The 13,035-nt window shown below is 41.7% G+C and overlaps 1 protein-coding gene across 7 annotated transcripts in view; it reads right to left on the bottom strand.

Annotated features, from left to right (window-relative positions):
• The window catches only part of CALD1 (caldesmon 1), a 171,555-nt gene that overhangs the window by 42,519 nt on the left and 116,001 nt on the right, over positions 1–13,035 (bottom strand). Inside the window, exon 1 of one of the 7 annotated variants that reach the window (XM_041484375.1) lies at positions 6,027–6,225. The exons of the other annotated variants lie outside the window; for them this stretch is intronic. Within the exon in view, the coding sequence (XP_041340309.1) occupies positions 6,027–6,073 (47 nt within the window). The 5' untranslated portion in view covers positions 6,074–6,225. Of the gene's footprint in view, positions 1–6,026; positions 6,226–13,035 lie in introns of those variants that run through there. 7 annotated transcript variants of the gene reach the window in all.

Raw genomic sequence — 13,035 nt, 5'->3', positions numbered from 1 at the left:
CTCAAGGACACACCTCTAGGACAGGCCTCCACGTTTCCAGAAGAATCGTGGGAAGAAAAACAAATGCGCATGGATGGCTTCTCCAGGGGCTGTTTTCTCAATTTTTTTAATACTTAGCACACCATTTAGGAGATATTTCTCAATAATGTTCAGTCTGGAACCAGAATAATCTTTTATTATTTTGTTCTGTAATACAGCAACGTTTGCCTCGAGCACCCACATCAGGACCAGATCCTGCTAAAGACAGGTATAAAGCAGATTGAAACTGATCTGAAAAAGATTCAGAGTTCAGAGTGAAACTTCTTGCAGAGAGTTAATTCTATCCAGTTGGTAGGCAAGGTTCTGCTGGAGCAAGTCTTGCTCATGAGAAACTGAGTATTTCTCATTGTTGCTTAGTCAAGGTATGTGGGAAAGTGATGGATGGAAATTAAAAAAGAAGACAAAGTTAACCAAGTCCCTGATCTTCAAGAGAAATGCTGGCTGAGGAAGGGTCTGAATACAAACAGGCATCGTGCAAAAAAACCCCAAACCCTACCAATCCCCCCAAAAAAGTTTGTTTATTAAAAGTTTGTTTAGTCCACACCTAATGGTGCATCTGTATATTTTGCTTAATGTGAGCTGGTACATCCAGCCCCTGCTACTAAAGCTGTTTATTTTCCTTTTCTGTTTTATTATCACCCATTTGTCTTTCACATCCTTTCCATACGTTAAGATAACCTCAATTATGACAGGATATGTACTCTAGGATTGCTATGGAGGGAGCAGAGGAAAAAATTGCTTCACAACTGATGCCGGCAAATGTATAGTATTCAGAAGAAAATAAACAGGAGAGTGACAGAGAAAACTGGGTATTAGTGACTAACTCAACCATTATTCCTCCTACAATCAAAGAAACACACCAGAGCACCAGGTGGAAAGGGGACAACCACTTTACATCAGTTTCAGTCTCCTGATGCAGCACAAAATTAATTTAGGCAGAGCCAATATTTGGCTCAGTATTCTTTTACCAAGAGATAAACAGAGACTGAGGAACAAAAAAACCAAAATATCAGCTTCTGCCCTCATTTGAAACTTTGTTCACCACAAATCAGTTTAAAAGTCAAGGAACTACATTGAGTTCAGATGTGAAGCCTGTACTTAAGCCTGGGATGTGCTGCTCATCTCTGGAATTCAGTATGCACATCCAAAGCAATTGGAAGAAAAAAACCAGATGAGCAATCAACTAAACCTTGTAGCTAGAACTTTGCTTCCATAGTGGGTTTTGGAGAAGAGAGAAATTGTATTGAAATACTTTGGAGTACACTGTGATTTTTCTGACAGCTTCACAAACTGCTTAAAATGCTTCAGAGGTAAAATTTGTGAGGAAAAAAAAAAAAAAAAAAAAAAAAAAAAAAAAAAAAAAAAAAAGCCCACATGGAAAACAGTTTTCCAATGTGCTTGCTGTTCCCCGAAAAGGTGATTACAGTATTGCACTGCTGGACTCGCAAAAATGTCTCGTTACCACATCCAGTTTGAGTGTCAGAGTGAGACTTCACAGCAGCAGCTGCACACTTGTGAAAAAGAGAAGGAAGAGGGGAGGGAAAGGCAAAAGGGGGAGTGGGGGAAGCCCTCCCTGTCTGCTCTGCAAAGGATTTGAGCTGCAGAAAAGAGGAACCGTGTCAGCAAATGCCAAACCAATGCGACACCTGCCAAACCGCACCTTATCCTCCTCAATCAGCAAAAAATTATCCACTGCCTGATTTCTCTTACCTCACCAATAAAGGGCTGGTTTTTTTCCCTTATTAGGACAGTCTCCACGCTGTAAAATTCCGGCTCTAATAAGTGCCTTTAACAATATGTGCTGCACATCAGCACAAAAAGAAAGCAGCTAATGAAAAGTAAAGCACAGAAGGAGAATAAAAGGGCTGAGTCCTAAATTAAAAAGGACAACATCAGCTTAGTTTGGGCTCCAAAATTTGATCATAGATTTTATGAAATGGAGAATTAAAATTGGAAAAATGTATGAAGGCTAACATTATACAGATATATAATTATAAACTTGGCTCTGCAACATGCAAGCTGCCTTACTGAACTCAAGGAGACTTTTTCACCACATTTAAGAGCTTACACATCCCAAAATATGAATCAAATAGCCAGTACATGAAAATAGTGCAAGAAAGGGTTTTTCAAATGTTTTGGGGGTTTTTTTTACAAAGTAAAACGTGGATAGAGTGAAAAGTTGCAGTAAGTTGAGCCTCTGTTTCAATTATTTCAATGATTGATGGAAGTGTTTTTCTTGGTTGCATTTTTAAGCATTGGATTTAATTTACTGGACATAATTGACTTCATCTGCTTTATATGGAAATATATACATATATATGAACTGAGAAGCAAAGAGGGCCTAAAGTAATCACCAGAGAATTTCCCTGAGTTTTTCCTGTTTTACTCTGAATTGGGAACAGGGTGGATGGGGAGTGCAGGTTTGCCAGGAAAGGGGAAGACAGGGGTCTGGAGAAGCAGGATCAAGCTCTACAACCCCCACCCACCACTGGCTGAACACCTATGCCAACAGTGTGGCTGTGGAGGAGCTATCTGGATTTAAGATCTGCACTAACAATGAATTTTCTAGTTTTGCTGAAGCAGAAGCAAAAACCCTTGTCAGAGTGAAGTGATATGGAAAATGTTCAGGGCTGTTTTTTTTTTTTTTTTTTTTTTTTTTTTTTTTTTTTTAATTCAGCCTGTAACAAGAAAGCAAATATTTCATGTAAGTTTTTTTCTTTTTATTTTTCTCTTTGAAATGTAGGTCAATTGGATTCACAAGATTTTTTTTTTAAAAAGCAGAATATTTTATTTACAAAAACTGCAAAGGTGCAACTCAGTAATTTCTTATGTAGAGAGTGCAGAAAATTTCATTAAAAAAGAAAGTATTTCCTATTCTTTTAATTTCCACAAAGCCAATTTCAGAGACCTGACATGAACTCATAACCAGCTCTGCTCTGAACCGTTCTAAAAGAGTTCTGGCCAAAACTCTCCCATATTTTCTAGGTTTTACTAAATTTACCTTTCATCAGAAGCAGTTCTCACAGCTCATTTCAGGCATTTGGATTCACAGCAAGTTCCTGGCTTGAACCAAGGCTTGCACAGGGCAGAGAATTTAGCTCAGAATTTTCATGAAACTCTCCCAAGTCACTTGTTCTCCGACAAAACTTTAGATGCTTGATGCTCACAGCCTCGACCTAAGACTGGGGTGGATGCTCCAAACTCCACTCCAGCTTTGTGCTCCTGAGAGCTTTTCTTATGCTGAAGACAGCGCCTTTCACTGAGGCAAGAAGGCTGCAAAATCCCAGATGTTTCCCTATAGACCTGTCCTCTCTCTGCCACAGAAACTCCCACTCAAAAACGTTTAAGTTCTTTGTGTAGACTTGTCCCTGCTGGGGAAGAGCCACTTTCAGAAACTGAGACTGGGATTCTTTACTTCCAAAAAAGAAAAATAATCTCACTATGGGCAAACATCTTTGTATGTCTTGCCTGTAGTTACACTATGTCCTTCTTGTGTTACCTCAGCAATGTAAAAAGGCTTTTGTAAATTAAGGATTCACTGGCAAACAGGAATGAAGAGCATGGTCAAAAGAGAAGACCAGAAGGAGAGAGCTTCAAGTGAAAATTAACAGCATCAATTTTTGGAGCAGAATTAACCAGATAACACAGTGCCACCAACACCACTATCTGTGGAGGAGTCCTTTTAAACCCCTCTCTTCTCCTAAAAAATTAGCTGAAAGCCGTCTTGAACATCCAGACAAGACAACCTACAATACAAAGAAAATGCTGAAAAAAACTGAGCTTTCAACAACCAAACTGAAGTTTGAACAGAAGTTATCATTTGCTGGAAGAAAATATTCTACCTGTTGGCAAAGAGAACTTCTGCTTTCTCTAGGAACTTGCACAGTAAACACTTTAGTGTCCAGCACAGTGAGCCAAGCCAATCCCTATACATTTATTAAATAGACTTCATGTTTTCAGGCCAACTGGAATTTCTTGGCTCCATTGAGAGCTTCTGCTTTTAATTTCTAGTGTATCAAATGCTAACAGGATTATATTCAGCTATTTAGCAATTACAAAATTTTCTACAAATACCACAAGTCCACTGAAAGCACAGAAAATATCTTTAAACAACGCAGATGAAATGATCATATAAAGGGGCCATTAGAGGACATTTGCAAGAAGTTAACAATCACATTGTACCTCATTCAAAATAATGCAATAACAGCCTCCTCCTTTTCCCTGGAGAGTCTCCAGAGAATGAACTTATAAGGATTTTAATACTCCTTTTCTTTTCCCCTGCAATCTCCTGAGAAGCCATGAGCACTTGGAATGATTACGTTATGCCTCAGCCTGGGAAGGGCAGTATTTCATCATGTATTTGTCTGAGCAATGCTTTGAAGAAGGCTTTGTGGGTAATGCTAAAGGTGTCTTCCCTCTTTTGGCCTGAGGTCATGGAGATGTTTGTTACGAGGGAATAAATCACTTTCCAAGTTCTGGCCACACATTTGATTTCTCTTCAGAGTCCTTGCCAAAGAGAACTTTGCTTTTCTTCCCCAAGCATGCTACTGTGAGTCTTGACAAAAGAAACCCATGTCTGGTTTTCAAGGTGTGTCTGCTTTTGTTAGAGGCTGTTACAGGATCCAGGACTCTCAAGACACAGGAAAACAAGACTACAGTAGCAACTCATACTTCAAGAGAAAAGGATTGTTTTTAAGGCGTTTCACTGATTTTAATTCTGAAATCAGTTCACTCTCGAGCTAAGGCTTTGCTACCAACTTTTACTCCCCCAAAACATCAGGTATGCCAAGTAGAAAGGCAGCACACTGCTGGTTCCCTCTCCTGCCCAAAAGGGACTGGAGGAGAATATCTCCCAGCAAGGATATCCAATGGCCCCCAGTATTTTAACCAAAACAGCCAGACCCTGACACACCTGACTAAACCAGGTCCAGCACAGACTAAAAAGGATCTCAAGGTCACCTCAGAGGTCCAGCCTGCACTCAGAGCAGCTCCCCACCTCAGGTATTACAAGTCAATGTTTTCATCACTTATATAATCACTAAAGTGTCCAAATCTCACCCACTTTGCCCCTTCCCCTCTCTTGCTTTCCCCTTGCACTGAGTGCAGAGAAATTGGTGCTCCCCCGCGGCTGCTCCCTGTTCCCATACAGAAGTATGGGAGGGCTGGCTACTGTGCCTTGTGGCTGTATTTCACCACAGAACAACACACAATAAAATGTCATCTGACATGCTCTTAGTTATTTTATTTATTTTTTTTTCACCCAGTTTCTGAAATCACAATGAAGGATTTCAGATTCCTGGAAGGGACTTCTTGGAGGGGCTGAGTTTCGGAAATCCCTCAGCTCCCTCTCCCTCCAAGAACACAGGATTTCATTCTGGAAACTCTAAAAAACAGGCATAGAAATCCCAGTTGCTCTTGAAAACCTCTCCCAAGCTTTAAACCAGACCCTTATATAAATCACAGCAATTTAGAAACATAGCAATGTCCTGTTTCCTACCCATCAACTCCTAAAGCAGACCAACAAAACAATACAGGACAGGAATGAAGCAGATTATATTACTGGCAATATTACACAGGCTAATTGATTTTCTCCTCTTGCTTTCCCTTCCACATTCAGGGGTGAATGTGCCATGAGGACTTTATTTACTCGCTGAATTAAGCAATCTGAGTTATGAGAAAGCTTTCACACTAACTATGAAACTTCTGCAAACTTCCCACCAACAGAACTCCAGTTAGCAGCCCGTTCTCCCAACATGTCCTTCTACAACTTAACAACTTGAATTCTGCAATTCAGGTAAGAGAAATGCATGAATACAAAGATTTTAGACAACAGAGCACAATATAGCAGAAAAAGAAGCAAAATAACCAAATCTACTGCTTATTCCCCAGTTCAACCAGCTTCCCAGCTGTTCTGTTCCTCTTGCCATTTCCACCACCCCAGCACCAAAAGGCTAAATCCATACAGATATAACAAACTGGCAACTCACTGGGAAAGGCTGGACAGGTTCTGCCTGCAGTATGATCTGCTGATCATGTCTGCAGCGGATGAATCAGTGCAAGCTGCTGGCAGCTCCAGGGAGCAAATGGACGGATGATCAGGGCGTGGAATGAGATAATAAAAATGCCATTATCCTTTCAGGCATGCGAGACTCATTGGATGCTCTTTCCACCCCACAGGTTAACCATTTGGTTGGTCCTGCAGCTCCTGGAATGACACTCTGTATTTGCCTGTTGTCAAGCTCATTATCTCTCTTATATCCCCCTCCCCTCTGCTCTGTGATCATATGATTATTATTTTTTTTACTGTAGTCTCTCTAATAGATCCTCCTCGTCATTTCTGGGCCCCCAGTTACAGAAATTCCTGCAGATTCCTCAGCTGCTCAAGCTGCCTGACAAACTCTTGCTTCCCATTCAAGAAGGGATTTATTTTTGTTCAGCCTCAGCACTGCACAGAGGTGCCTTTGCAAGTACTTGCTCACAAAAAAGTCACATTCCAGCCTGCTGGGAGATGAGAGCACCCAGATATAAAATAATGGTCCAAGGAATAGTCCTCCCTTTTGATGGTAAATCACTGCCTAAGCATTTTGCAGGCACTTTCATCCAGTCTAACGTGTGAAAGGTCAGGCTGGATCAGACAGCTCAAGACTGAGGGTGATGCCAAACACAAACAAATCCAAGGAGGTGGGGAGCTGCTGCAAGCTCAACTGCAGTCAAGGTAAAACCATCTTTTGTTTAACAACAGGATTAAAACCAGGGCTGGAGCTGAATGCAACCTAACAGACTGTCCTCAGTGTTCTTCCATGTAATCCAGTGAGCAGGGCAGGAAACACAAATGCAAACAGTGATCTAAATGGAGGAACCATCATTTACCAGTTCCACATGCTTGCCTCTCATACCCCTTCCCCTAAAGCCCAAAAATGTGAGCAAACTGAAACCACTTTCTGTGCAGTCCTGCAGCTCTTCCACCCCAGGCGGTGATGCTGTTCCCCCTCATCAGTTACCAGAGTGGGTGTGGATGGATCAGCACCCAAAGGGAAATCTCTACCGAGAGCTCTCCTGTCTGTGGGGAGGAACGTGTGGGTTCAGCAGGTGGCACTCTGACCTTGGAGTGAGCACCCAGGCCACCCTCTGCACGAAGCCATGGACAACGCTGCATGGCCAGGGAAGCATCAATCCTGACCTTTTTTTTCCTCAGAGCTTTCAAGAATCCAACGGCTGCACTTTGCTCAGGACACTGATATTAATTTAAGCTCTGCTTCAGTCCTATAGGCAATAACTGGATCTTTTTTAGTTGAGGTGTTAGGGCTGGGTTGAATTCAATGGTTTTGAACTTTTCTTCCAACCCAGTGATTCTGTGAATTCTGTGAATTCAGCTGGATGTGCTTCCAGCAGCTCCCCAAGCTTACAGCAGTGCAGAATTGGCTCCCCTGAAAGCAGCTGAACCATTGTGCCATGCTTGCAACCCCTTGGAAAAGAAGTGGGAGCAGGATCTGAAGCAGCTATAGATCCTTGCACTTCATAATCCCTTTAATATTTGGAAGCCAAATGTTTGTTGTTTACTTCAGCATCTTAACCAAGAGGGATACCTTCAGTACCCTGTGGCCCTGAGGTGAAGATCTTGCATATGGAGCAGGAAGAGGCAAATCACCTCCCAGATAATCTCAAAAATTCACATGGGCATCTGAAGCACAAAAAATGATGGGGCAGGAGACGTGTCTCAGCCTGCATTCCTTTTATGGCCTGATGCTTCAGAGATCTAGGACACCAAAACCCCTAAGGAAGACACTAGAAAGAGAAAAAAACTAGAGCAAACAAATGCTAACCACACTAGGGCACTTGTGAGGTGTCATTCATGCCAATGAACTCAAGGCAAATGGCTCTAGGAGAGTGTAAGGTCATCTATTGCAGCAATGAAAGGAACTACAGGGCCTTTCCTATTTTCTGAACATTAAAAGCAGTAAAATGAGGAGGAGGAAGGAGACATGAGAGCTTTCCAAAAAGGAAATTATTACTGGGAGGTTCCAATGTCTACTCATACTAACAATAAGAATGTCCAGAGGTCATCCAGAGAGCCACTTAGTATATTGTTTGTTATTTTTACTTTAACCATTCCTGCAGGCAAGGCAGAGTTTTCAGTGAGCTGATCAAAAAAGCCTGTGAATATTTTTTGCTTTTGAAATGACAGTGAATTTGGAACCTGACAGAGGCATATGTCCAGACCATTACTTTCCATATGTAGCTTATTCCTTTCTGTACCTATTTGTCAACAGGGAATTTGCTGTGATGCTCACTGTTCTGGTGCTGTTATTCAAATACCTTCATGTTTCTTTAGCTGTTTGGTCCATGTTGAGGCAATTTAAAAACAGGCAACTTACAGCAACATACCTGATTGGATTCAGAGACAGTGAATAGCTCTCCCTGCACTGCCCCTTCTCTGTGCCACAAGTCTGAAATAAGCAGGCAGACTTAGAGAATTTTGCAGAGCTACTGGCATTTTGCAAGAGAACAAATGTTTTTTAATGAAAATCCATTCTAATGACATAAACATCTGCTCCCTATTTGAAGAATATTTTTAACTGTTCCCTCCCTGGGAAAATGGAAGATGCCACAGTCTCTTTCATGTTCTCACGGAGTAGGCAAACTCGGCTGGTTTTTTTAAGGTCTGTTCTGAAATGCCCCAGTAGAGTTCACTGCAGGGAACCCAGTGCATGCATCTCACAGGGCAAAAAGCATCTGCATTCACCATCCTAGGAGATTTCATTCTAGGACGCTGGCATGTGAGCAGGGAATTTATTTCACAGATGAACAACACTTCGTGTATTAAATCACATGCTGAAGGTAAAGTCTGGCAGCTCATACATAAGCTCTTGGAGTATATCTCTTGAGCACTTATAAAAACAAGACTATGTACTTTGTCATCAAATAATGCTGAGCTGTCTCTTACTATGTATTTTTTTTTTCCAAGTCAAGCTGTAAATATCTCAAGTAAAGGAGAATCTGCCATTTCCCAGTTGTAAGTTTTCCAAACTCTTTCAGGATTCAAGACTAAGAATCCAACCTAGAGCTATGATATCTATTCTTCCCTTCATTCTTTAACTCTATCCCACATTTACAACTAGTTGGGCACCTATAAAGAGCAGCAGTGTTCAAAAAATTTAGCAGTGTTCAATGAAACCTGTGAGTACCCAGCTATGTATGTGGATTTATGTATTAAAATACACACTCAAATTGAAATATGTAGGTTTGGGCATCTGCATGTGCAAATCATGGAGCCACACACAAGCAGAATTTGCATGTTCACACTGACACATTACCAGGTAGCAAATGCCTTATCAGGAGACAGAACTATTTGCATAGACAGGTTCTGCAGGATTGGGAGCACAAGCCTTGTACATTAGAATGCAAGAGCCTGCAGCCCACAATTATAAACACCTCCAAAATATGTAGCTCCAGATAAGGCCCATGTAGAGTCCAAGCAGCATTCAATCCTATCTGCTTTGCTGAGACAGGATGGACTTGGACAGTGCAGGCAGGAGTCTGATCCTTAACAGGGAAGAGAATTTAATTTTCTCTGACTGTCCTCAGTTTTTGAGGTAATATTATCCTGCTTTTTACATGGAAAAGTTACTGACTGCATGTATGGTTGTAACAGTAAACAAAACAAACTCCAAGACAAGTGTTAAAGTCATATTCCAAGAAGAACTATCACTGTAAATTGAAACTTGAATAGAAAAACCTATTTGCTGCTGTTTGCATTCTCTATCGGTCACTTTTGGGGAAATGCACAATCCAGAAATAAAGCAGCATCATATTCCCTGGGTGTGAGAGACCATTTCCACCAAAGCACAGCTTTTGTTTTATGTCATGTTTTCACTGCTTTCAAATAAACATGGAGATCCAAACAACATCTCCATATAACCACCAGGATACAGATATTTTTCTGGACCCCAGACAACTGGAATGAAGGAAAGTGGAAGGGGAAAGGAATCACAAAGGCTTTATCACTTCTCCCCATGCCCTGGTGAGGGACAGCCTCTGGTGCCCTCCTGCTCTGAGCAGGAGCTCATTTCTCTCAGGAAAAGCTGTGGTGAGTCTCCCCGCTCAAATCCATGCCCATTCTTTTGTGTTTTATGCATTTCAGGGACACATGGCAGTTCTCACAGCAATAAAAAGCAATCTATTATTTCGGCTTTCAAGCTTTAAAATTCGCTGTCTCTCATTTATACCTGAATTATAATAGCTATTAATAAATTTCAGCTTTATCAGTGGGAAGGATAACACTCAAAGCCCAGACTTGTAGGACTTCTGCTCACAGCCATGTAGGATAATACTTGCAGAGCCCACAAAACAGAAATCTGCATAAAGCTGCCAATAATGTAGATCTAATTTCTCTTTGCCCCAACAGTTTTTGGCAATAGGTAATTTCAACAACAGGCTTTATAGGAGATTATTGTTATTTTTAAAATAATGGAGGCATGCTGCAAAGATAACTATTCACTTCAAGCTTGGCCACAAAAGCCAGAAGGAGCCACAATGTGGTAGGTGTGATACAAACAGAGATGATAGATGCATCTCCAGGCAAAACAGGCTCTGCCTTGATTTTACTGCTGAGAGGGCATGGGTGGAGGACTCAGCTCCTTACAGACAGATCAGTAAACAACAGCAAACTCACAGTGTGAAGTGTTGGATCTGTTCACCCCCGTGTGCCACCACATGCCAGCAAGAGCATCCAGTCTGAGCCCAGGCTTTGGGCTTGATCCTTCACTGCTGGGAGAGCTTTATATGAATGTGAGCACACATGCACACAGCTCTGGGAGGAGAAGAGCTTTTCCTGCTGGAGGACATGGAGATGATCCTGTACCAAAAGCTCCTGTCTTATGATACTCTGAATTTTACTGGTGAGCAACATCCAAGCCCCAGTCAGGATCTCACTTCACAAACAACCCCATAAACTCAGCTAGCAAAAGCCATCCAAACTCCACCAAAGGCAACAACTGTTCAACAGCTTATGCCACCTGAACAGCTCAGAGGTATTCAAAATGCAAGCTTGACCAGAAACACTTAGTTTGGACCTTTGTTATCCCTGAACTGAAACTGGATCCTCAGACCAGGCCCCCTGCTTCATGCAGGTTAATGCTCAGTTATGCCCCTGTGTGACTGGACCAGTCATTTTTAATATCTGGTACTGGCCCTTAGGTGTTTTAGAAGCAGCTTTATTTCACTAGCTGCACAGGGATTACCAGCTAACTGGATGCTCCCAGGAACTTTTGGAGAGCAAACAGTGTCAGTTTATTTAATAACTTTCAAAGTGAAACTAAAATCTTGTCCAAATCATGTCTCTTCTGATTTAATTAAAAGGCACCACACATACTGCACTGCTCTGTTAATCATTAACAAAGTTAATTCAAGACAGAAGATGACTCTTTTCTTTCCTTCAAAAGCCTCCAGCCAGTGGAAAACTTAAAAAAAAAAATCCATAAAAAGACCAGTACAGTATGATTTTTGTTAGAATGGTCAACACTTCAGTATGCTTTTTCCCTTTCTTCTGTATTTCTGATTCCTACAAGAATGTATGTTAAAAGAGAGGGGTTGGGGTTTTTTTCTCTTGGTTGGCAAAATACCTTTCCTAAATTTTCTAAATATTGCCTGGTATTTGCGTCAATGTGACAGTCATTGGGTTTGACAGGAATCAGATTGCTAAACCCACACAAAAATGCTTTGGAAATTAGGAGCTAGTTACACATTCAATTTCATTCAAATCCACTTTAGCAAACTGGCAGAGGGTGGATCTGAACTGTCTCTGTTACTCCTTCACTTCCATGGTTCACAGCAGAGGTTTCCTCAGCAATCTCCATGCTGACTTTGAGACTCACAGCTCCTGCTGTGATAAATCTCCTTAGCACTCCCATCCCAACCCATTTTCAGGTTCCAAGATGAGCTAGCAATACATCAACCTATTCTCCCTGTGCAGTCTTGCCAGCTTCTTCCAGGGAGGAACCAAACAGGGTATTAAATGATTTTAGAAGCGCAACACTCCATGGACTAGTCAAGAAACAGGATATATCTAACACCTGTTTTCTCAACAGTTCTCCTTTCTTGAAGGAGACCAAAACATAACCACACACACACAAAAAAGGTTTCCTTACTTTCTTCTCATCCCAGGGAAATCTAAACACAAAATCTTCCAGTCTCATCTGTACAATCTAATGGGATTTCCCTCGTGAAAGCAGCAAAGGGTAGGGGCTGAACACTTCCACAAGCCCTGTCATATCAGATCAGGATGGTACTCCATCAAGGCTGGATTCTTGCCTCCAGCCATGGCTCATGCCTAACATTTTAGAGGAAAGCAGCAGGAAAAGGAAAAATGTCAAACCCCACTGCACCTGGCCCGTGGAGCAGTGTTCTCCCTGCCCAGCAGAATTCCTCTCTGCCCACTGCAGGCAGGCAGCTGGGGCTCTGCCACATCCAGGCCTTGCAGGCTCTCAAAAGAAGGAAAAAGTGATTTATTGTGTGGTTAAAGACACAAAAGGGCACCAAGAAATTAAAATTGAATCACCATAGCATAGGACATATTCTCAAGCTGCACCAAGGGGGGTTAGGTTGGACACTGGGAGGAATTTCTTCACAAAAAGGGGATTAGACCTTTCTGTGATTAGACCATTAGAAAGGTGATCAGCATGCAGGGAGCTGGTGGAGTCACCATCCCTGGAGGTGTGAAAAGGCTGGATGTGGCTCTCAGTGCCACGGTCTCGTTCACTGTGGTGTGTGGTCATAGGTTGGACTCAATCTCAGAAGCCTTTTCCAAATTAATTTGTTCTGTGACAAATGTTCAGTAATTGCATCACAGCATGTGCATGAAGGGCATAATGATCTGAGAGCTTAAATTACTTACATTTAGTGTAATAAAAGACCCAACTATATTTTTTCTCTGTTATTTCTCTGCGTACCCAAGTGTTAGTACTTATTTCTGCACTGAAGTACCTGGAAGCTGTTGTA

This window comes from Pyrgilauda ruficollis, unplaced genomic scaffold (assembly GCF_017590135.1).
Source record: "Pyrgilauda ruficollis isolate IOZ18807 unplaced genomic scaffold, ASM1759013v1 scaffold66, whole genome shotgun sequence".
Lineage (NCBI taxonomy): Eukaryota > Metazoa > Chordata > Aves > Passeriformes > Passeridae > Pyrgilauda > Pyrgilauda ruficollis.
Note: the sequence above shows the minus strand (reverse complement) of the source record. Positions and strands in the feature narration are given on the sequence as shown.